The sequence below is a fragment of the Sinohyriopsis cumingii genome, unplaced genomic scaffold (genome assembly GCF_028554795.1).
Source record: "Sinohyriopsis cumingii isolate HCF-2022 unplaced genomic scaffold, ASM2855479v2 utg000088l, whole genome shotgun sequence".
Classification (NCBI taxonomy): domain Eukaryota; kingdom Metazoa; phylum Mollusca; class Bivalvia; order Unionida; family Unionidae; genus Sinohyriopsis; species Sinohyriopsis cumingii.
The window spans coordinates 232,285-257,882 of NW_028315869.1; the positions used below are offsets into that span (position 1 = coordinate 232,285).

General features: G+C 37.8%; 1 protein-coding gene across 2 annotated transcripts in view; it reads right to left on the minus strand.

The window, feature by feature from the left end:
• The window catches only part of LOC149774886 (limbic system-associated membrane protein-like), a 138,397-nt gene that overhangs the window by 80,366 nt on the left and 32,433 nt on the right, over positions 1-25,598 (minus strand). For both annotated transcript variants that reach the window (XM_089944642.1, XM_089944641.1), the window contains exon 2: positions 17,214-17,320. In XM_089944642.1, coding sequence (XP_089800768.1) covers positions 17,214-17,320 — 107 coding nt within the window. The remainder of the gene's footprint in view (positions 1-17,213; positions 17,321-25,598) is intronic.

A 25,598-nucleotide genomic window follows, 5' to 3' on the forward strand; every position in this document is an offset into this window, starting at 1 on the left:
GGGGAAGTTCTTTTGGGGGTCATCAACGGAGAAGTTCTTGGTGTGATCAACGTCTCCAAGTACTCTTCAGTTCTGGGTGTCATTAACGGAGAAGTGGACAAACGTGAAGCTGCTGGAGACGCAGTCACTGCCGTGGCAGGTCGTGGTTTGCGAGTGTAAGGTTGCGTCCGGGCCGAAGTGCCTCTCTTGCGGCTAGTTTTCTGTGGACTTTTTTTTTTTCTGGGGGCTTCTTTTCTTTTTCCGGGGTGGTGGTGGTGTCTGGTCAGAGGAGGGTCCTGCCACTGGAGAAGTTCTCCTTGGGGACCTGGTCTTTTTCTTCTTGGGGATTCGTTGGACTTTTGTCTTGGGTATAACTTTGGGGGCATTAGGATCCCATCTTAAGAGTGAGCGAATGATGACCCCTCCTAGAGTACCGCTCCCTCCAGGTTTCAAAATGATTTGTTTTTTGGTTTGAGTGTCGATGCGGGGATCGGCCAGTTGGACCAAAGCGACTTTGTTTCGATCGAAAAAGCGTTTGGTTTGATGAGGAATCTGAATGATTCCTTGGAGTAATTGACGTGCCGTCACCGTGAACCATCGTAAGACTTCTTTGAGACTAGCTTCTAAGACACGAGCTCGTGTTTGTGGATCTTTTTCTCGACTGATGCCATACAAGGCACGAATCAATTTGACGGGAAGATGCGACTGAAGGGACGTCATGTTCGCACTGAGAGTGAGACAGACGAAAAAGGGTCTGAGGTTTTTATAGATTTTTTTATGGGGAGTGAAGTGAAGTCGAGGACGGAGACGTGTACAGGACAGGCCCTCCGTCTTGGCACCAGTGGTGAAACAAGTGGGTACGAAATCGCAAATCCTCGGGAGTCGTAGGTTTCAAATCGACGAGTAAATAGGCGTGTGGAGTTTGAGTGGCATCGTCGTACGCCTGAGTCAGCCAAGGCGTTCCTAACTGTTTGGCTAAGACTTGCACTTGCGATTTATCTCGAGGGCTTTTAAACAAGACCACGTAATGCGCATTGAGACTGATGGTGCGATGGGCTTTACTTTGTTGAAACAAATTTTGGGTGATGTAAACGACACTGGCATTACGGTGATGCCCTTTGCGCGTGAACCACAGTTTAATTTCTTCTTCGTCTTCTCCTAACATGTCGTCGAAAATGACCAAATGGGTTAGACGGGAGTCAGAGACGATGCCGTCGTCTTCTTTAGGAATGCCTTCCACAAACACGATGGAATCGCCTTGACTTTCTCGCAAGAGGCTCTACGCCGATTGCCACTCTTTGTAACACCACACGATTCGTTGAGGGGGTCGATCGATCAAATGATGTTTATGTTCGATCAAACGTTTGACGAATTCGGTTTTGCCTGAACCGCTAGGACCAGCAATGAGCATGTTAAAGGGATGGCGAAGATACAAAGCCTCCCAACTGGCACGATCTAAGTGTTCGTCGATGACTTTGACAGTAGAGGAAGAGGGAGCAGAGACAGCAGAGGTAGCCATGGTGTGAGAAATGTCACTTGTGACACGAAAAACAAACAAGACAAGAGTTTATATACTTTTTCAGAACACGTTTATTGAATGTTTCAAACATGAATACGAAAGACAAAAATACATAAAAGCCAAAGGCTTAAGTACAAGAATAAAAGGCACATGATAACCATGAACGTGGAATAAACACAAGTGTCTGTACAACATGTTTTGGGTAAAGTTCTAACCAGTTCTATAGTAGGGGTAAGGTCACACAAGTGTCCTCCCGAAAGGGTCTTTCAGGCCTGTCCACGACAGTCCTGTCCTGGGTGACGGGTTCTTCTGGCACCGTCACTAACACAGGTTGAAAAGTAACTTTTTTCCTTGAATAACTCTCGTGCATACTGGGCCACCTCTTGTGTCCAAGCCTCAAAACCCTGGTCTCGGTGATGTCCAACATTTGACTCCTAACCAATCTGGTTTCTTCTTCGTCAACGACATGGTAAGTTACTTCAATGAACAATGAACTATCGATCTTGCCTAGGGTTCCTTTTCATATACAGACCAATACCGACGTGACCGTACGGTAAGATGAAGTGATTGGGAAGTCGCACTCGCTTCTGGTATACAATTTGATAGACTTTTTCCAAGGGTCGACTGACGATGTGGTGAGTGGGTAAACGTACAATCTTGTTCGGTTGATAGGTGGTCACTTTAAAGTTTCCATCCTCTCCCGATTGCAAGGCTTCTTTCAATACCCCAAAGTTGACCACTCGACTGGTACGATGATTCAGAGTCAGTCCTTTCACTTTGCACGTCGTGTGCACTTCTCCTTGTTTGTCCCGGTATTCGTAGCCGTAATTTTTGGGACCACCACTGACGAAAGTTAGAATCTTGTCGTCGGGATGCTCGTCTGTCCAGGCTCCTAAACGGTCTCCTTCGATGTCAGGGTGCTGTTGAATCGGGTGATGGATGTAAATGCAACTGTCCGTGTCAAAGTACAGGACGCGTTCTTCTAACAGTTCTAAAGCTTCGTACAATTTTAAGCGAGCATGAGCTGTCACGTAAGCCGCAATGATGACATTTCCAAAAGGGTCGTCTTGTACAAAGTCCAGATCTTCTTCGTAATTGACCAAGATCAAATCCTCTCGAACGACGTCCACGTGTTTCATGTATTTGGTTTTGTCGTGAATCATCTGGAAGTAGCGGGAAGGTTCTGTCAAATATTCCGTCTTGGGTAAACACGGTCGTTGTGCCATTTTACCCCACAAGCAATTTAACATCACTTTGGCAAACGATCGCCTGCCTTCGTTTTTTTCGATGTGGTCTAAAGAGATGCCTTCTTGTGCGTAGTATTTCTCTTTGAATTGTATTTGGTCTTCGGGAGTGTGACACCAGGAAGGATAGCCGCTGGCTTCTTGTTTCAGTTTCAAAAAGGCATCCACGTAGTCGGCGAAAATGCCTTTCTGAGTAGGGTCACCCTTGTGGTACTGTTGTGTCTTGGGAAAGTGGCAAATTTCGTACACTTCTAACAGTTGGTATCCCATGTCCAGAGCTTTGAACAATTCCACGCTCACCCAGGTTCCCGTCAAGGCACGTTCTTCCTGGCTGTGATGGCAAGGTTGGTCCTGGTTGCACGTTTCGGCACAAGTACGGCACAAGGGAAACATCAGTTTGCCTTGACAATGGTGAGGTAAGACGGGATGGTATAGGTTCGTGGGAGGCAAAACTTTACACTTGATCAAGCCTTCGTATTGTCGAATGTTTTTCAGGTCGATGTGTTCCGTGAACAATTGCGGGTGCCCTACAGGAAAGCGACAATATTTGCACACGTAGGGATACAGCGAACACACGTCCAAGTATTTGATTTCTTCTCCTTTCTCTTCGTCGGCTTGGTACAGCAAACAGGTGGCATTGGTCCTTCCTCCGTACAAACTATCCCTCGGGTTCAGCGGGTCCATGAACTGGTAACTTTCCACGAGGCGTTTAAACTCGGGATCGGTTTTCAAACGGTGATCGTACTCGTGTTCCCACATTTCCACCACTTGGTATCCTTGCTGTTCTAACTTTAGGCGTCGCTGACACGTGTCCTGGTACAAGTCTTCCATGGTTCGTTGCAAAAACTGATTTTTAGTAAACGGTCAGGGTAACAGACGGGACATCCGTGAAATAAGCAACCGTTAAACTCGTACACGATCTTGGGGTTTTCTAAGTCCCAGCCATCTACCGAATACGTTCCGATGGTCTTTTCGCCTCCTCCGTTGCGGGCATGCTGAATCCATTTGTCTTCCTTGTCGCACAAGTAATGTAACCAACGTAGGGCTTTGACCGAGTATTGACGCTTGACATAGTGGGTCGTTTGAGGACTGATGACAGCCACGGTGTTTTCAGGCATGAATCGTTGGCGGTACACTAAGGAACACGCTTTGGCAATGGTGCAAGCTTCGTTCAAAGGATCGACCCCTCCGTGTTCCATGAACAGTTCTCGAAATTTTCCATAGCAACGTCGTAAAATGTCCACGTCGGAACGACAATACTTTAACATTTCTTCCTGAAAGTCGAAGGGGTCAGAGGCATGAGCCTGGTACCAAGCGTAGAAAGCTTCTCGTTGTTCGGTACGCATGTTGTCGGGGTCGTAATAGTGAGCCTCAGGCAAATGGGGTAGAACGGCGTGTTGATTGGCTTCCGTATTGAAAAAGTGTGGAAAGTACCCTTTAGCCATTTCTGTCATTCCAAACGTTTTAGGCATTCGACTCAAAGGCATGGCCAAGTAACTCATTGAATCTTTAAACTGCACTTGTCCCACTTGCATGAAAATGATTTTGGCTCCGTTCAAAATCACTTTAGGACGTTCGGTGCCATGTTCCGTATAGTACCTCAAAAGAAACTGTCCATCGTATCCGGAGAAATTGTGAGCCATCACCGTGGCATGACGATGACAATCTCCGTAACGTTCGATGTCCTCTTGGCTCCACGTCTTGTCGATGGGGTTTAAGACCCATTGGGCAAAATCGGCTAACGTGTTCGGTCCCCGAAAGATTTTTTCACGCCCTCCAGGAATCTTGCTGCAGTGAGGGCAATGACTGAAGATAGGTTCTTGAATGCACTTCTCGCACGCTCGATGAGCCACGCAGAAATTAGGAATGTGAATGCCAGTCTCTTGCATGCATTCGAAATCGAAAAAGATGAAATTGCCTTTCTTCTTGTGTCCATCCTCTTTCTCTGGTGGGGGTTGGTATTTTTGCACGTAACATTCGTGTTCCAAGTCCACGATGTGGTGACAAATGTGACATTTTTTCTTTCCTCGACATACGTGTGCCTTGGCATTGTTGGTAAGTATGCCTTGTCCACAGGTAGGGCACAATCTCAGGAGTTGACAAGCACATTTCTTCTGTGAACCTTGTGTTTTCAAATGTTGCTGGTAACAGGCAGGGCTGACAAACGTGCGCAGACAAGTCGAACAAGGCACTGGTTCTTCGCTCAGACAGGGTGGAGAGGCCAAACATCCTGGGCATTTCAATCCACAATTCTTGTGTTGCTCTCGATTGTTATAACCATAATCACATTTCTCACAATAATAACTGTATCCCAGGAATCCGGTGATACTGGTAATGGTATCGAAATGGTCATCGTGATAATAAAGGTGAATGTATTTTCCGTCCTTAAAATCCTGGCGTCGAAACAATAGAGACCCGCACATTTCTTGAGGGTGCACTTTCAAGGTGTAGCGTGGAGCTAGGGCATCTTGCAATTTTTGCATCTCAGGAATGCCACAGGGTGTGTCTTTGGACAGGCCAGCTTGTTGCAACAGGAGTTCTGCTTCGTTTCGTTGTTTGGTTCGGTTCGATTTTCGAATGTTCTCCCAGGTTCTTTTCCATTCTACCGTGTCGTTCTTGTTGGCATAGGTTCGTCCCACCACGATGGCACGGGCTAAGCACATCTGGTCTTGAGGGTTGTTAATTCGGACGAGACTCTTTTTGGTGTTGCGAAGGTCGTTCACCAGTAGGACCTTTTTGCGTCCTGTCCCTTGAGGAAGAGAGACGTGAGCCATTTTCAGTGTGGCTTTACCATCGGTGATGTCAAACTGGTCATTAGATTGTTGTACGTGTTGAATCTTGTCCATGACTTTGGAAGGGGTTAGTTCTGCGGGTCTGCTAAACTCGATCCAAACAGGGGATTTCAAACCGTCGTGATCTATGGATAGTGTCAAGCGATCGTCTTCTTTGGGTTGACATTGTCGCTTGAGTGCGGTGAGCAAAGAATCCCACATCTCGGTGATAAACCCTTCTGCTTTCTCCAAGGGTACGTCGGCCTTGAAATCTTTAAACTTCACCGTGTAGGTGTAAGCCGTGGTTCTAAATTTTCTAGAGGAGCGCTTTTCCGTCTCTCGAATGGAATAGTACTTTTCAGGGTTGACTAAGGGTGGTGAACTTGGTTTAGATGGTTCGGATTCTGGTTCACTCATGTCCTCTTCAAAATCACTGGCATGAATTTGTGCCAAGATTTCGGCCCTGGTACGAGGCGATAGATCACGTTTCTGCCTCTTACTTTCTTCTTCTTCTTCTTTCTTCTCGAATGAATGGGATCGTTTCATCTTGAGTGCAAAACGTCAAATGACTCAAGTTTAAACACCATAGACTAATTTATAGTCATGGCAAACCAGCGTATATAAAAAGTTTGTGTCTTGTCCTTTCACTATTCATTTCACTCTCAAACCGAGGAGAACGATGGAAGAGACTACCCAGATGGAACGTTTCGTCAGAGCTTTGCGAGGGGTCATTAGAAAATTCTCTTCAGACCAGCCGACGGACTACTCTCCTTCCTTTCGAGATAAGAGTCAGGATACTTGCTATATCTGTCAGAAGAAAGGGCATTGGTCTTCAGAGTGTCCAGACCGTCAAAAAAGAAAAAAAAAACAGGGGCTAAAAAAGACAAAAGTCAAGATACCTGTTATTATTGTAAAGAAAAAGGACATTGGTCTCCAGATTGCCCAAAAAAGAAACAAGAGGAGTCAGAAGAAAAGAAGGATTCTTCAGAAGAAGAGAGGGATTCTTCGGAAGAAGAGAGGGATTCTTCGAAAAAAGAAGAGAGGGATTCTTCAGAGGAAGAAGAGGAAGAAAGAAGACAATTCTATTTAAAAGAAGCAAAGAAACAGGAGAAGAAAAGAAGAAGGGAAGAAAATGAGGAAAAAACGGTGAAGAAATTCAAAAAACAGAGAGACTAAACAAGGAGAAAGAAGAAGTCAATGAACTTTTAATTAAAGTGTTCTGTGGTGAATTGTGAATTGGATTGTAAAAAATGGATAAAAGAATACATGAATGATATAAGGTAAGTGTCTTTGAGTTTTGATTTTAAAATAAGAAGCTACACTCACGCACTCATACACAGACACGTACTATAAGGGTAAAATGGGTGGGGTTTATTTTTGAGTTATTGGCAAATTGAAATTGTATTTCTTTTCGAGAAATGTGGGTGGCCCTGAAAAGGGCCTTTTTATTTTGGTGTAGGGGTGAGTTTAACCAATCAACTTTAACTGCCTTAAGCCTTTGCCACGGCCAAGGCCTACTTCTGATGATTGGGTTGAAATCACTAAGGGTGGTACGACAGGCTTAGTCACAGGGTTGGCGTGTTTAGCTAGGGAAGGTCGTATTCTCTTCGGTCGTGATAAAGAAGTCTGATACATTTGTTTCAGACTTCTTAACTCCGCTAAAATGTCCAACAGTACCGTAGCCGTTTGATTTTCACCCTCTTGTTTCTTTGCTGCTACTTCTTCTTGCTGTTGTTGCTGTTGTTTTTTTCTTACCTCTTCTTGTTGCTGTTGCTGTTGCTGTAGGAGAAAAGCTTGTTCCGCTTCCTTTTGTCGTTGCATAAATTTCTCCAATTCTTCTTTCTGTCTCTGTCTAAAATTCTCCACTTGCGGTAATGAAGAAGGTAACGAAGGTTCCGGAACAAATTCTTGCGAGGTAAGAAAATCCACAAAATCCCAATGTACCTCTTCTGAAAGTAAGTCCGGGTTCCCTTGGGCAGTCTCCCCTGCTGGTGCACCCCAATGGATCGTTTTCTGAGTTTCCGTCATGTTGAATCACTGTCGCATAGATTGACTGCACACAAGCGCTAGCGAATCTATATAGACCAACTGACGTCACAGACTACTCTCTTCGGATTGGATGCGGGCTGACTGAATTTTGTAACGCGTGTTTGGATTGGTGAATGAACTCAATCCGTTTCAATCCTGCCTCTACCTATAAATAAGCGCAGTTCAGTGCATTGATTCACTTGTTCTCGTTGCTTCAAGATGTGGACCGATGTGCAATCTTCTACGCTTGTGTCTTCCATGATGTTCCGGACGGACATACCCATGTATGTCCGATCCAAGTGGACCGTTGTCCACAGGACAAACACCAGCCTGTGGATACGTAGGATCTACGTAGAAAGACAAGGATGCCTGAAAAGAGTGCTGATTTACGGACCAACAGTGAGACGTAGCCTAAGGACAAGAAGAAGACCAATGCGGTACCATTTATGTTAATGAATACATTAACATAAACCCAAAGGCCCTTTTCAGGGCCAGCCATATTTCTCGAAAAGAGATAGCCTTTCCATTGCCTACCCCTTTTTTTAAAATTTAAATTTAAATTTAAATTTAAATTTAAAAAAATTTAAAAAAAAAAAATCCCAAAAGCCCAAACTCTATTCCCCATGTTAATTTCCCTTGTCCCTAGACAGACCCAAACTCTATGTTAAATTCCCATTGTCCCTAAAGTGACCCACGATTTCTCTCCATGTTAAATTTCCATTGTCCCTAATCTGACCCAGGGGTCTTTTTAATGCTAAGTCCCATTGTCCCTAATGTGCCCCACTTAACTACTGATATGGTCTCTAAAAGATCACATCATTTTTGACAGGCCTAAGATCAATATCATCTCTAACTGATCACATAATATTTTACACGTCTAAGATCGATATAGTCAAAGAGGCAATGATGATTGGTCACAATAATTTAAAGTTTTCAAATCTCAGACCTATGCATGGCTCTTTTGAATTTCTTTCTTAAAAGACGTGCGATCAAACATTTATCGTTTGAAGTATACTTGGATAATAACAAAAATGCTGGCTAGAGAAAAATATAGAAAAAAGTGCAATAATTAGAGCGCTGTAAGACACTGTTTCCAATCCACAAGAAGCAAATTGATTTATTGCATAGAAAAATAGTTTATGACATAGCTCTTGCGAACAGAAACACCCTCCCCACTTTACAATTCAGACCCTGTTTAAAGCCCTGCTTGAATAACGTTTAGATGACATTGTCTTATGCCATGATTAGAAAAGAAAAGTGTGGGTTCAGAAAGGAGATATGAAAATGTGAAAAAAGTCATTCAAAAACTCCAAAGGAAACATGCATCATATTATTTTAATTAGCAGAATAAGTCTGCAGAAGTAGATCAAAACCAGTTTTGGAGACCTACAAATTTACGAAAAAAATGTTAAATATCTTTTGAAATGAAACTCAGCGATATTGCTTTTTATGATTCTGCATATATTGTAGGTCAGTGTTCAGTACAAACGTACTTTGAAATAATGTCTTTGACAGTAATTATAGGGATCACAATCAGGAATTTATTGAAATCATCAGATCATGGAGAGGGTCTTTTTGTAGTAGAGAGTTAGATTACATAACACATGATAAGCTTACTTTATTTTCTGATGCTGAACCTGAAAAGGCAGGTGGAATTGATAACATAATTGATGAATACCTTAAGAACGGTGGAATTAAACTTAGGTTTGTTTTGGTTACTCTTTTTGGGTTACTCTTTTTTTTTTTATTGTGTGTTGACATTTGTGCATATTCCTGATCAAGTGAATTAAGAAGGTCTGATAGTAATTCTTGTAAGGGAGGAAATACAGTACACCGTGAGAGGAATAATTGTTTGGTAATAACTCTTCTACCAGTTATTTGTTAAGTTTTGTAAAGATTTCATTAAAATATGATGCATAATGACCTGAATTACTGCGATGGGACTTTAGAAATACAACGCAAGTTGTATGCAGCTTTTCTTGACAGAAAACTTTCGACAACATAAGGCATGGCGGCTTATTTAACAAATGATAATACTAATTCCAGAATGTGAAAAGTGATTGTCAAAGTATACTTATATAAGTATAACTGACTTTCTAAAATAACTTCTCGAATATTTCCTGTTTTAAGAGGAACACTTCAAGGCGGGATACTAATTCCTTGGACTTACATTATGTTTCTAAGGCTTTCTTACTATGTTCGCATGGTTTTGTTTTATTTTATTATTATTGAAGATTAATGTGTAAACAAGTCTAGACATAGCAGTATAGATACCAGTTTCAAAGAGCTAAAGATAAACTTGTAAGTACATTATTCGGTTTTATTGATATTAGGATAATTAAGAATTGATTTAATCCGCTCATAGCTCAGAGTTTAGTATGAAACTACTGCAATACCACGATCGTTGTGCGAGAGACATATGAAAATGATCTACTGGATCAATGAAGAATCTTTGAAGAACTAGACAAAAAATTAAAAGGGAATGAAAATACAAAAGCGATACAAAATCTCAAAACAACTTCGAAACAACACGGCAATGATTGCCTTTTCAATGAGTATTTCAGAAACGAAGCGGAGATGGTTAAGCCATATATGTATCAAATATTGAATGTAATATTGGATAACGATGGTGTTCCTAAGTAATGGAGTGAGGGAGAAATTGTACCTATTTTCAAGTCTAGTGACACTTGTAATACAGGCAATTGAAGAGGTATTACTTTACCTAGCTGCTTTTCACATCACTTACCAGTATATTATATGAAAGACTTGAATTCGGTGGAGGAAAAGGACAGACTATCGTGTGCACAATTTGGTTTCAAGAAATGATTGAGAGCTACTGACGATATGTTTGTTTTACATTGTTTGATGAATAAGTATTTAAGTCAAGGTAAATGGTTTCATGGAGCTTTTATTGATTTTAACAATGCATTTGATAGTGTTTACAGAAATTTTTTTTTTTTGTTGTTGAAGGTTTTCAGACAAGGTGTACATGTAAGAGCGCAAATTTCTGTTGATCAATAAAGAGCACATTAATTTGGGCATGAGAACAATTAATTAAATTTATGGGGACAGGTGCGTGTTAAATCGCTATAGTACAGTGATTGTTAATGTCTGTGTCGTGAGAGGAAGTGATTCTTAATTAAGCCTCTGTTTATTTAACCGTCAGACAGACTCGAAGGAAAGGGTTAACTTGGATCTTTGTATCGAACATGTCAGAGTTGATATTGTCTAGGATCAGTTATTTGGAAATCTAGAAGTCATGCTGACCGCAATTTGGCGTCTAGACATAAAAGGCGGTAGATATATTTAATCCTGATTGGTTACACTAAATAATGGGCGTGTTTCCCGCACAACATTTTTTGGGTTTCATATGCCCCATCGCAAAAATATAGTCAGTCTACGTTTTCCTGCAAGAGGAAAAAAAGACATAGGAGACTCCGAGATTGAATTTAGAAAAAATTCTCTCGTAAAACATTTATCCGAGAGTCCGGATGTCTGAAAAGTCGACGGACACAATTCCGGCGGTAGAAGCGAACAAAAGATGAAGGCGCAAGGCATTTGCGTCAATCTCATGTAATTTGTTGATACCAATATAATGATTTGCTTGAATTTATTTGCTTAAATTTGCATGAATTTATTTGTTTAAATCCGTTGATTAATTTTATTGATATGAGTATAACTGTGTTTGAGTTCTTCTCTCTGAATTCATCCAATGATCTTCTTTAAACAAGTTTGACGAATTGTTTGAATTTGTCGTCTTGATTGTTATAGGAAGAATTTCATGCATTACTTTTAGTTGATATGAGTTACGAGAATCCGAGTGAATCCTCCGATCTTAAATGATTTCACGTATGATAAAGACTTGAGTGCGTATTGACTGAAATTAACGTTGTAAGCAATGAAATGAGATTTCATGTATGCTAAAGACTTGAATGTATGTATTCGCTGAAAATAACATAGTTAAGTTATATAATGAATTTCATTCATTCATTTGTGTAATTGAGACGAGAACGGAACTGTTATGTCTCTTGTGATGTTAATGTGAGTATGTGATGAAATAGGCGTTAGGAAGTACATTAATCTTATGAATCAAGGTTTGTGTATGGTCTGCCATGTTTGGCTTGACCAGATAACCTTTGGTATCTGTTTGAATTCCGATAGGACGATATCTGACATAACGAGAGGGGAGTGATGCTCTATCTATAGGATATCTGACAGAAGATTTAGGTTGCTTCTCTGTTTATTTTGAAAGGGCAAATAGCTCGAATGACGTATCCACGTACCTACTTATCCAAGTATCTACGTATCTACGGAATTTCGTATCCACCTAACCACACAAAGTTTGAGGGCCAAAAGAGGCGACACAATTGAGAGTTTGGAGAAGAAAACAGCGAAAGGACCGAGAAGAACAGGAACAGTGAAGTTGGAGTGAGCCAGAACTAAGCAGGTTATGAAGTTGTACAATGCAATGACTTCGATTGTTCAATCGAGTCTATGATGAACCAATTCTATCTTTTAAAACAGATCGGTTATTTATATAAGTATATTTGTGTTTGGAATTCGGTGAATGTTTTATTTCAAAAAGGAAGTGTATGTTCCAAATGTAACGTATTATCAAAGTTGTTTATGTAATTGACTAAATTGTTGTATTTCATGTACGGGGGCTTGTGTCATTCTGTTCTATATATCTGCTCAGATCTCTATTTCATCTATAAGTTTCACACTTTATATTTACTCGATCCAGGCAACAACACTGAGGCGATCACCCTCTAGATAACGATAAGCAAATAAAACGGACACGTTGTAAGAAGGCACAATGCGCCAATCAACCCCACAAGCACCTTCTAGCCCCCACAGTACATGACAAAATGTTACATGTTCTCAGTTTTTATATTTGCATGAATTTATTTGTTTAAATCCGTAGATCAATTTTCTAGATATGAGTATAAATGTGTTTGAGTTCATGTATCTGAATTCGTACAATGATCTTCTTTACATAAGTTTGACGAATTGTTTGAATTTGTCGTCTTGATTGTTATAGGAAGAATTGTATGCATTACTTTAGTTGATACGAGTTACGAGAATCCGTGTGAATTCTCCGATCTTAGATGAATTCGCGTATGATAAAGACTTGAGTGCGTATTGACTGAAATTAACGTTGTAAGCAATGAAATGAGATTTCATGTATGCTAAAGACTTGAATGTATGTATTCGCTGAAAATAACTTAGTTAAAGCATTTAATTAATTTCATTCATTCATTTGTGTAATTGAGACGAGATCGGAACTGTTATGTCTCGTGTAATGTTAATGTGTGTCTGTGATGAAATAGCCGTTAGGAAGTACATGGTCTGCAATGTTTGGCTTGACCAGTTTAACCTTTGGTATATGTTTGAATTCCGATATATCTGACATAACGAGAGGGGAGTAATGATCTTTTCCCAGTAGGATATCTGACAGAAGTTTTAGGTTGCTTCTGTATTTATTTTGAAAGGGGAAATAACTCAGCTGACGTATCCACGTACCTACTTATCCAAATACATACGTATCTACTTAGTTTCGTATCCACCTATCCACACAAAATTTGAGGGTCAAAAGAGGCGAGACAAGAGAGAGTTTGGAGAAGAATAAAGCGAAAGGACCAAGAACAGGCACAGTAAAGTTGGAGTGAGCCGGAACTAAGCAGGTTATGAAGTTGTGAAATGCAATGACTTCGATTGTTCAGTCGATTCTATGATGAACTAATTCTACATTTTAAAACAGAACGGATATTGATATAAATATATTTGTGTTTGGAATTCGGTGAATGATTTATTTCAAAAGGGAAGTGTATCTTCCTAATGTAACGTATTATCAAGGCTGTTTATGTAATTGACTAAATTGTTTTATTTCATGTACGGGGGCTCTTGTCATTCTGTTCTATATATCTGCTCAGATCACTATTCCAGCTATAAGTTTCACACTTTATATTAATATTTACTCGATCCAGGCAACAACACCGAGGACGATCACCCTCTAGATAAAGATGAGAAAATAAAACGGACGCCTTGTAATAAAGCACAATGCGCCAATCAACCCCACCAGCACCTTCTAGCCCCCACAGTGCATGACGAAATGTTACATGTTCTCAGTTCTGTAGCTAGATCTTGTTACGCAATTGATACAAGGTGAATTGTTATCAGTAATTCTATTTTCTTTACTTTTTGAAGGTCTGGAAATATCATTACAATCTATGGGAGATACCTGTATAGGGTTTGAGTAGACTGACTACATTTTTGCGATGGGACATATAAAACCCAAGAAATTTCGTGTCTTTATTTTTTACGCTTTTGGCTGACGATTTAGTTTTTTTTTCAGGAAACATTGTTGGTCTACAAATGTTCATGAATAATTTGCACGACCACTGTCATAATTGGACTATTGTACTGAATTCTGCAAATAGACAGTTATGAATTGAAAATCAATCAAATAATAGTATAAAATGATATAAACTTCTACATGATGCTTTAAAAAGATTTTGTTTTGGTGAAATGTGGCAGTTTCCTGTTTCTCTAAATTGCTTCCAGTTTATTCCAGATTTTAAGCAAGGAGTTTTATGTACATGGACTTCAGCCCTGAAGGCTATTTCAAATTCTTGTTTAACCATAAACATCAATGGGTTTTGACAAAATTAAATCTGGAGATATGGAAGCAATAGAATCAACAGAAGTGAAATATACTACATGTTCTGTGACAACCATGATATTGAAGATTAATGCCATTTTCTTTCAGTATCCCTGTGTATACTAGCTTGCGTGTAAATCTAATTCAAATAATTTCTTTTTGAACAAGTCATCCATGTACCAAGAAATTGAATTGTTTACTTCTAGTACTAAGACAATAATACGTACATTGAATACAGTTGTTTACAAAGCGTTTAAAATAAGATATAGATCAATATTGATAGAATAATTTGCAATAAATATTGTGTATAATGCCAGTTCTTGGTGATTACCGTTTTTAATTTCTGTTTTACAGGTGTGCGTGTGTGTGTGTGTGTGTGTGTGTGTGTGTGTGTGTGTGTGATTTAGATTTTTATCGTAGCTTTAACAATTTTTCAGTGATATCGCTACGATGTCTGCAGTGTAACAGTTTATAGCGATGTCTAGCACTGGGGCATCATGCCGCAGACATGTATCATGATGTCCCACCCAGTCACATTATCCTGACACCAGGCCGACCAGTCTTAACACTAACCTTTTAATGCCGAGCTCCAAGCGAGGCAGCTGTTAGTACCATTTTTGTAAGTCTTTGGTATGACTCGGCCGGGGTTCGAACCCGCGATCTCCCGCGTCCGAGTTTTACAGTTGTGAATAAAGCATATGATAATCACGCAAAGTTTGTATTAATTATTCTACAAGCTTGTAAATGCTTATGATAATGAACAATTGAAATGAATTACATTGTGTAGCTGTGAAACCTGGTTTAACAAAAACTCTCAGCATACACTTTTACTAGAGAAGTCATAATGTTTGCTCTAAGTATATACAAGGTATCTCTAGATACACACGAGTTGACGTTGTGTTAAGCTTATCAGACATTGTAGCAGTTGTAGCTCACATGGATTCTTTTTAAAAAAAAATATCTGAACAATTTTCGAAGCTTTCTGCAGTTTATCTTGCAAGCAAGTATTTTAATCCACTTTTCCAGCTATCAGATCTCACAATTACAACTAAAAATAAACGCTTTATTCCAGAAATGTATAAACCGCTTGATATATTTGATCTTAATAACATTTTAGAATCGTTCACTCGACAAGTTCAATTCCTGGTTAAAATATCTGACCGCAAAAGTATTCTTACATCCTAAGTTCGTTTGTTATAAGAAACTGTTATGAAATGTAGAATTTATGAAGATATTTCTCTTAGTCGATTCCTGAACGTTATTGCCTGATAGCAGTTTGATTTCCTCTGTAATATGGAAAGTAGGAAAACAAATTCCAGGATCTTTTAGTCATGTCGGCTCGTTGCCAGTATTGTGACTAAATGTTTGTCATCTCTGGAAAAAGCTGTGCGTGTGTCTTGTCACACGGTCATTGATCATTTTTTATCTAGTTTTCTTACAGAAGACCATGAAACGTTTTGTTATCATAGCATTGATAAATTTCGGGTGCATGTTTACGCGTACTTAGATTCAATGTCCAATATTGGTTTTTGTAAATACTCACTTGTTATTTGTTGTCAGTATTTCCATTTTATATGCAATATAACTGTTCCGTCCATGTATGGAAGATATAAAAGAAATTTTCGATTGTATCATTGCTGATGAATAAAATATTTGCATGTAACCCTCTACTTTAGTTTATTACCATCATATATTCGGTGTGGTTCATTACTAGTATTATCAATCTCATGGATAAATGCCGCAGTATTTTTATATGAAAAAGTAATGGCTGCTTTTGGTAAAGAAGTTTGAAATAAGTATATTGTGTTTTACCCCGAATGCTATTGATATTTGCTGTAACTAACTTGTGTGCTAACTTTAAGGGTTTAGTAATACTAGTCGAATAATTTCATAAAGTTTTGAAATTATACGAGAAAATATTAAAAGTCACTTAACATCCTTGCCAGTTGTGTTCACTCAAATGGTAATCCCACTATAATTAATGTGTAGAAAACAAAATGAAAACGAAATATGCGCCGACGTTATATCAAGTTATATTTCCTCAGTCCTCATTGTAAATTTTCATTGTATATGCATTTATTTCTGTACGACCATTTTTATATGTATGGTATTTTTCTCCTTTAAACCATGTTACTTCCATACTGTTTCATGCCTGTATTTTTTATATTGCTGATTATACTCTTCCCAATAAACAAAATCAATCAATCAATCAATCAATCAATCAATCAATCAATCAATCCGTCCATGCATGCATGCATGCATGCATCCATCCATCCATCCATCTCTCTGTCTCTTGCATGTAGGTATTATGGAAGTCTCATTATATATACAGCTTGATAGCTGTTATCTGGACGGTAATTCAGTTTTCATAAACACTTGCCCATTGTGTACGCGGCAATGCACGAGAGCAGGAAGCCAACACGTACAACAACCGTTACAATTTATATCTAAACTTTGGTAGCTTCGCAGCCATGTGACGAAACGGATCTTCATCTAAATCTTTTACCAGCGACATTTTACACAGAGCAAGTATTTAATTATTACATATACATTTAGATTCACGAAAATCATTTATCTGCATGCTTTTTTAACACCTGATCGTAGCTAGTATACGCCAAATACAATTCAGCCGAAAAATAACGTAACAGTTTGGAGATTAAAGATCAAAGCAAATAATTGTTCATGCAGATTTTTCTAGGTACATGTATAGATTCCCTGCACGCACTAGGTAGTCCTGGAACTACATCATGCATACATTTGTATACATGGCAGCAACAGACTCCTACATGCGACTTTGGAGCTCAACAATACGTATGGCCGTATAATGTTTTGAGATTAGATTCATAAATATATAGATCTCTACATGCGCTCTTATTTTCGGGATACGCACACAAGACGAGAGCTGCTTTTACTTGTAAAATGTTAACAGGCTGGAATGGAATTGAGTAGTATGGAGTGGAGTGAAGTGGAGTGGAGCAGAGCGTAATGTGATGACATAAATAAGTGGATACCTTATAGTTGCTGAGAGAGAGAACTGAGCAGGGCAGGACGGCTGTTTCTCCCTCTACCACTGTAACGTTCATTTCTGGGACCCGAAAGCTTGGTTCAACTGCAACAACTGTAATGAGATTTACAAACACGTTTTAACTGGATACATTTTTTTGTATACACAGGTTTGTTTGGTTGATGTGTGTGTGTGTGTGTGTGTGTGTTGTATATGTATACAAATGAAAAAGACCGAAACAGAGAGGGTTGTTGGTAACTAATTGGATAAACATTTAACGAATGATAATGACCCCATCTAATATAGTTAAAATATGCAGTTAAGCGTGTTCATTGATCTCATTGATGTAATGCGAACTAAAGCTGCTTTTAAAAAAAGTATTTTACTGTTGTTCGAATAAAGAAATGGCTGTGCAACAACGGAGAACCGTTCTCATTGGCACAGAGCCAAAAGCTGAAAAAGAAAAATCGAATTAGGAAGCTTTTTAAGATTGCAGGTCGTAGTAATTCCTTCAATATATATTCATTAATATGTTCTAACGTATTACAGTAAGTTTAGACCAGACGATATGTAGGCCAAACACAAACACGCACATACTAATTCAATAAGTAAATATTGATAGTACACGAGGAGCTAACTCAGAGTGGTATTAATAGAAGGATAAGAGTCAATTTATAGATTTATAGTTAAAAAAACTTTTGGGGCAGGTGGTGGTAAAATAATTGTCATCTGTAAAACCTTTTTGGTACACGTGGTACTTCATTCCAAATCTTCCATAGTCAGAATGCAGTTAATGAAAACAAGAAGCGAATTCGTTATGGAGATTTTTTTTCCATGACAAAAGTCACCAGTGCTGTAAAAAAGCAACCATCAAAATCTACCGTGAAATTGTTAAAATAAATTTCCTTCATGGCATGGCAAGGCAGTTAAACCAATGATGGAAAATAGTTTGCCAAAAATAAAATCTAAAAAAATTTAAAAACTTTTCAGTACTGTTTTGGCAGATAATTAATATCGATAATGGTGTTACATATCATAGTTCCTTTTCTATTGTATTCTTAGGATGACTCTGTGACAATCAATCACAGACATGTTACTCGTTGATCTTTGTCTTGTCAAAACTATTAGTCAGACATTTTTTGAGACAGTTCGAAATAAGGCGTCTAGCCATTAACATTTTGTTTATGTTTCTTTGCGACTTACTATTCACAGAAGTAAATTATTAATCTTTGTGCTGTCAAAATCTTAACAGAACCGGATGAATGCATGTAAGTTCTTTCTTAGATAGCATTGCTTAGTTTTCTATTTTATCCCACACAAAACACCATTATATAGCGCTTCTTCTCCGTGTGACCGTGTCCATTTCAGGTGTGATTTTAATTTTATATTCTCTAGGAGTTTCAGTGCGTTACATTCTAAGTAATACGACATTCCTAAAACGTTTGATACAGTTTCAGTTAATGTGTTAATACGAATTAATGCCGGTAGCGATCATGTAGAAACGGTAATACCATTAAGATAAAAAGAGAACAAAACTTCCGTATTCTTCTTTTGAAGTAACAATTCGAGGAGACAAAGCTTCTAGTTTCTACAAATTCTAAATTAGATACATTAAAATATGTCGTTTATAAGTTTTAGCGATCTCTATCTCTTAGTAAAACATTTGATGATTGCAATTGGTTCTGATTAAGTTGATAAATCTCATTCGCATGGAAATCAAATATTTTCAGATAGAATATATGTACCGATAACTCTTATCTGTTCTAGATATATCACTTCAAAAAACCTCTAACTTTAATGCAGATTATGCCAAATGATTTCATCTTTATCAAATCCTTGACAACAGTGAAATGTATTCAACACTTGTGATTCCTAAGTAGGAACCCAGATATCAATACGATCATTGTTATAATCATGTTTGTAAAGAAAATACAATTTTATTTCATCCTTACGCTCACCAGCAAGAGGGTCCTCTTAAATGCATCTGCCCAAATATATTCTCAATCCAAACATGATTAAGTTAAAATGTCACATTTACCCGATAGCATCACTCGTTGCCTTCATGCATTATTCAGCACCTAGGCATGAATTTGCAGCATGCATATTCTAAGAAGGCTCTGCACAACCTAACCAGGGTATTGCGCTATTTAGGCAACATGCCAAAGCGGAATCAACATTGCAAATACCAAGGTATAGGCGGTACATCTCTGATGCACTCAAATGACCCGACGATGAATCGATAGATTAGCAAAATGAAAAACAAGTAATTTGAGTACGATGATTGGTCACCATGATAATCGTCTGATTCTGACTGGTCACCATGTTAATAGTCTATTTATGATTGGTCACCATGTTAATCTTCTGATTCTGGTTGGTCACCAGTAAATCTTCTGATTCTGAGTGGTCACCATGTTAATCTTTTGATTCTGATTGGTCACCATTTTGACTTTCTGATTCTGATTGGTCACCATGTTGACCTTCTGATTATGAGCATAATATTTCACAGAAATGCAACGAAAACAACAAGTCAAAGTAAAATGAGCAATAACTCGAAAACAATTAGGAGGATCACAGTGCATCTTCAGATGATGGACATGTGTCAACTTCAACAGTAAATCATTGTGGGACTGTCTGAGTTTATGATTCTGCCATATGCTGTATTCATATACCAGACAAAACGGCACTAAATCTAAACATAACTGCAGGAAAACATTTAGCATATATACGTATCATGAAGTGAAGACCTATGTTTCATGGCGATCCATTAAAAACTGAGATTAGCTGCATTCACAACATTGTGTTATACATTGTATTTAAATGCAGTAGCTCTTACTCAGTAGTAGCTATAAGTTTCACGGCAATAAGACTGCATGTTGTGTTACGCTCACAAGATTGTTTAATAGACATAAGGACGAAGGGTCGGACGGACACGAGAATACAAATACAAAAGGGACGAAGAAAGTTGCCAAAGCACTGATTAATGTACACTTTAGTAAAGATTTTCATACTCCAGAAATGACATAATAATGTGATGTGTGTGTGTACCATGATGTGTAAGTTTCGGAGTATACTGAAATCTGCTTAGAAGATTTTCATTGAGGACGAATCTCAACAATAACAAAATTATCCTTGGTATTCCCAATCAAGCTTGTAAAAATACGGACTGCAATATCCACGTCAGTCTCTGCCTCAGCTTTACTAATAGTAATGTATCACACTACTTTCTAAATAGTATGTCCCAGTCGAAAATTTATAGTGTTCTCAATAAAATAAATGTGACGCCAATTCTTTTGAAATAAGCGTTAGTTCTACTTTGGCAAAAGCACGTGGACTTAAGTAAAAACTTAGCTGTAGTTGAATATTTCAAGCTGACATAACATAAATAACCACTGAGTATAACTGGTGCTACAGTTTGAAATCCATTCTCTTTCTGTCTTAAAAGTTGAATGAAATGTTTGGGTCTTGTGCGAGGCCAAATATTACACGAGCACTATTAGTACCAAAATATAAAGGTATCAAAGACAATAACAATAACTGAAAATTCTAACAGTTAGGGCATTTCCGTGTGACATTTATTTTATTATTAGTTATTTATTTGCGATTATTTCCATAGGGGAATTGCTGCCCACGAGCAACCAACGGTAAACAAAACTGATGCATATTGTCATTTTCAATCATTGCCATTATTTGTCATTGCGGGAATATAGCGATTATCCTGACGTTTATTGTGTGGATAATTTGGTTTAATCGTCCATATGGAAAAATGATCTCTTGGTTTCATCGTAGATGTAGATAGTTTCATCCGGATTGACTTGCTCTGGAAAACATGAGCTCCGTCCATCGGGACAGCCGCTTAGAGCATTATTATTGATGGAAACAAAATCACGAATTACAAGATCGGACCAGAGGAAAATGCCTCACTCATATCTTCGGTTATACTGGTATAAATATTAATTATTATTTCAAAATATGTCGCTTCTGGATGATACTATATTATTCATCGAATCGGCTTCTCTCATTCGTGTCTTGACAGATGATGATGGCGGACGGCAATGTCATGGAAATATATAATAAAATTTTACGAGGTTATATATATAGTTTTTCTCCAGGTGCCGAGCTAAAAACATTTTTGTTTTACCTTTTTTACATGTATTATACATCTGCAGTATGACTGATCGAGTAAATGGAACTTAATTACCTACACGTATCAAACAAGCAGTTATAAGAAAACACCCACTGGTCACTCTCGTAGTGCACTGAATAGCAAGCCATTTAGCTTATCTCTGTAGCCAGTTAACATTGGCAGGTGGTCAGTTAGGTGTATATATTTATCTGTCAATCCCTGTTTCTGGTTGTTGCAAATGTCTAACTGCCAATCGGACCACGATAAAGAGTAAATTTACTCGACGACGGCCACCCTCAGACAGGAGGTAAGTATATGACACGCGGTACTAATTGTATAGAAAAATGGGAACCAGCCTGGAAATAGGTAAACATAAAATAGACTATATATGTTTTTGGCTGGCCAGGATTGGTTAATAATGCAGGTTATGTTTTAGAAAAAGGAATCTTTTGAGAGCCCATCCTAGTTGTAAGTGAAAAAATTAGAGACATATGGAATTTCAGTCCTTTAACAGTCTTGAGTTTGAAACACTCATTACTAAGATTAGCACCTGACTCTTTGGTGCGGAATGGCGCTTGTACTGAATTAAACGTTTTGCTAAAAATAGACCATGACATCACTGTGCCCGGCAGCCGCCATATTGTTTTCGGACAAAACACGGAGAGATGCTTTGAAACATGTTGTAATTCACAACGTATAGTCACAAAAAAGTTGTCTTTATTTGCTCTTCCCTCGCTATGTCATGTTTTGATATATTCTAATATAATATATGACTGTGTACAATAATAATTTTTTATATTTTATTTCTTTGTCATCCTTTTGTATTGTTTTCAATCTACATTGAGTAAAGTTGTTGTATATACACATTAAAAGTATATATATATATATATATATATATATATATATATATATATATATATATATATATATATATATATATATATATATATATATATATATATATATATATATATATATATATATATATATATATATATATTAAGGGTGGCTGTCGTCATTAGGGACAGCAATTTTTGTATTTCCGACAAAATGTAATTGTATATATCTTTTAGTTAAGGAAATGTATTATACACTTAGTAATACCCACGTAGTATAACTATAATCCACCAGTGCTGTTCTTTTCAACACCATAACTGTAATGAACATATAATGCATTCTTTTATGTTTTAAACTGTATTTCAAAATTACGATTTGTTTGTAAAGCAGACATTGAAATAAACGTATCAATTTTCTCTCCTTTTTTCTGCACTTTGTTACCGATTAATACATCAGAATCAGAAAAGGTTAATAAAATCTCTAATGCATAGTAATAAAAAACCAACATTGTTTTTAAACTTATGGATTATATATGCAACATTTATAGATTCTACATGCACAATATCACATCAACTAAGCCGAGCGTAATTTTATGCGCTAAACAAAATATAAGAAATAGTCACTTTCCTACATACATCCCTTTCTATTTGTATGTTAAAATATGAATCACATATAAGAATACTTCATCGACATTATTTAAGGGGGGGGGGGAGGGCGGGCTGGCAGTTCCTTTGGAATTTCATCCCAAAATATTCAAGGTATATCAATCGGTGATGAAATACAAGGAATTTGCATATTATACTGTTCTAGAAGATTCATCAAATTTGATTATATGATTTATAGTCTGCAGGCTTAAGCACCACTGCAACTAAATATTGGAATGCACATATATATTCAGATGAACAAATTTAACGCCTGGTACATGGTTTTCAATACTAAACGCCATTTCGCCGGTTCGCCTTGTCCGAATGGCTATTTTTAGAAACTGATATCACTGCTTGTGACGTTTCACAGAGGTAAGAAGTACAAGCGCCATTGAAAACACATTTCAAACACATGCAGCTCCAGAAAATGCCACGGCTCATATCATACACAGACGCTGACATCCAGGTTTCATCTATACTGATATAATTCCAATTTTTATAAATGAAACAGATTTTCTGCAATACGATTGGCTGCAAACGGTAACGTGATACTGATCTGGATTTTTTTTACACATCGATAAATTCTGGGACTACTTTCGGTTTTTGTACTGTTTGCAATATAAATAAACATTGCAGACACGTCATTGTGAAAAGATTGTTTCATCTCTTACATTTTTTTATTAAGCAAATAAATATAAATTATACCCTTTTTATTCTTTTTCAAATATTCTTTGATTGAAATGCATAGTTTACAATTTGGCGTTCGTTCGTCTGCTACATAGTCGCGTAAAATGGCCGATTACGGTATTTTTTTCACTGCAATTTTCTGCGGAATTTTTTTAACAATTAGATGACAAGGAGTTAAAAGAAATAATAGCAGCGATTGAAACAGATGAAGATGGATTTGACGTTAATGCAATGGATGTTACAAACGCTGAAAATGTAACAGAACAAAAGAGATTGATAAATTCCCTCGCACATCACCCCATGACCTCAGTCACTCTAGCCATACACAACAACAACAATTATAGCGTGGGAACTGGGCCAGTCAATTTTGAGGCCGCTGAGGGATTTAAACGAAGATTCAAGAAATTATGAGGAGGAATTAAAAGCTATTGAAATAAATCAGTATTCAGAGGCTACTAAACGAAATACAAAATGGGATATTGGCGTTTTCAGTGGTAAATATTTACAAAATTTTATTTTAATTTTGTTTCTTATTTTAAAAAACGTGCGTGGCTGTTGGTGGCATGGTGTGAATATGATCACTTACACAAAAATAAAAACAATTATTTACGAGACCATTATTCAAAGACTGAATAAAGTTTTAAAATGGTAAAACTACCATCTCCACCAATGTGACTCAACACTATTGAAAAATGTATATATAATCCATAAAGGTGATTGTTTTGCTAACTTAAATCATTTTGGATGTGTAGTCATTAATTCCTTCCAGCACTCTACTATGCAACCAAACAAAACATATGGCTGGTTTTGCGAGCAACTCTACATTTCACAACTGCACATTTAATTTTAAATTAGATAACTGAAAGGGTCTTATTAAGTAATAACGCTGATGAAAAAGATATAAAATGTTATTCCTGTTTAGGACATACTAAAATTAAAAAAGAATGTTATTTTTTTTAATATGAGAAGAAATGTGCTGACACCAGGGGTAGCCATTGCCTAAGATGTAAAGTATGAAGCTGCCGAATAAACGTAACTGTGACAGAAGTTACATGTCATTTGACTTGTGGACGTGGACGTCGGCATCAGTGGAACTTTGCTGCGAAAGTTAATGTAAAGGTAAGTGCTATTTCATCTTGGAATAACCGGCTCAAATCAAACTCAAGTTTTGACACTTTATTAATTCTTATGTATATTGGTTTTATCAAAGACGGATGAAGCAGTGGGCTATTCTCATCTTAACGAGGTCATCTATTTTTAGAGCTCATCAGTTAACAAAGGATTTAGGTCAGCCTATCGACCCATGACTACGTTGTGTACAAAGTAGCCAAGTTTGAACAGCGCAAATTACCGTATATACGCTACTAACTACTCGTCTATATTGTATATTCTGTGCAAAGCTTCTTTAAGTGCATTCAAGTGCAACTTAACTACAAACCCTTAATAGTGAATCTGCGACATTCACTCTGTACCAGTTAAAATGGATCCAGATCTTGCAAAAGTTGACACGGAATTACGAGAAAAATACACATTCTTGATCAGTGATCTCTCTCTTGAAGAATTATGCTGCTTCAACAAATTTCAATACAGAGATATGATTTGTGCCGACATGTGTATTTATTTACCCAATCATAACAAGACGTCTCTTGAAAGCGCAGCACATTACATCAGTAACATGCTCAACAATGAGGTACAGCGTTTAAAAGCTTGAAAACGGAGGCAACAATCAACAAAATCAATACGCCAGAAAGAAAAAGAATCAATCCCAGCCAAAAATCTTTCTTGCACTTTCAAAGACAGTGGTGACCCTAATTTAGAACAGGAAGAAGACGAACCAGATGAAAATAGCATTGTTGCATATTGCGATACCCTGAACGAAGAACAGAACGAACCAAGCACTGGAGACGATAGTATAACACATTTGAAACAGACATATAAAACCTCAAGCAGTGTCTCGACGAACCCGGATGAAAAAAAACACAGAAGCTGTGACTAATAATGAGTATAAGTGTAGTTCTGACTGTAAAGCAATAGGCAAGTCAAAAACAAAATTTAAAAATATGACAAGGTGTAACATTTGCATGTCTGACAAGGTATAACA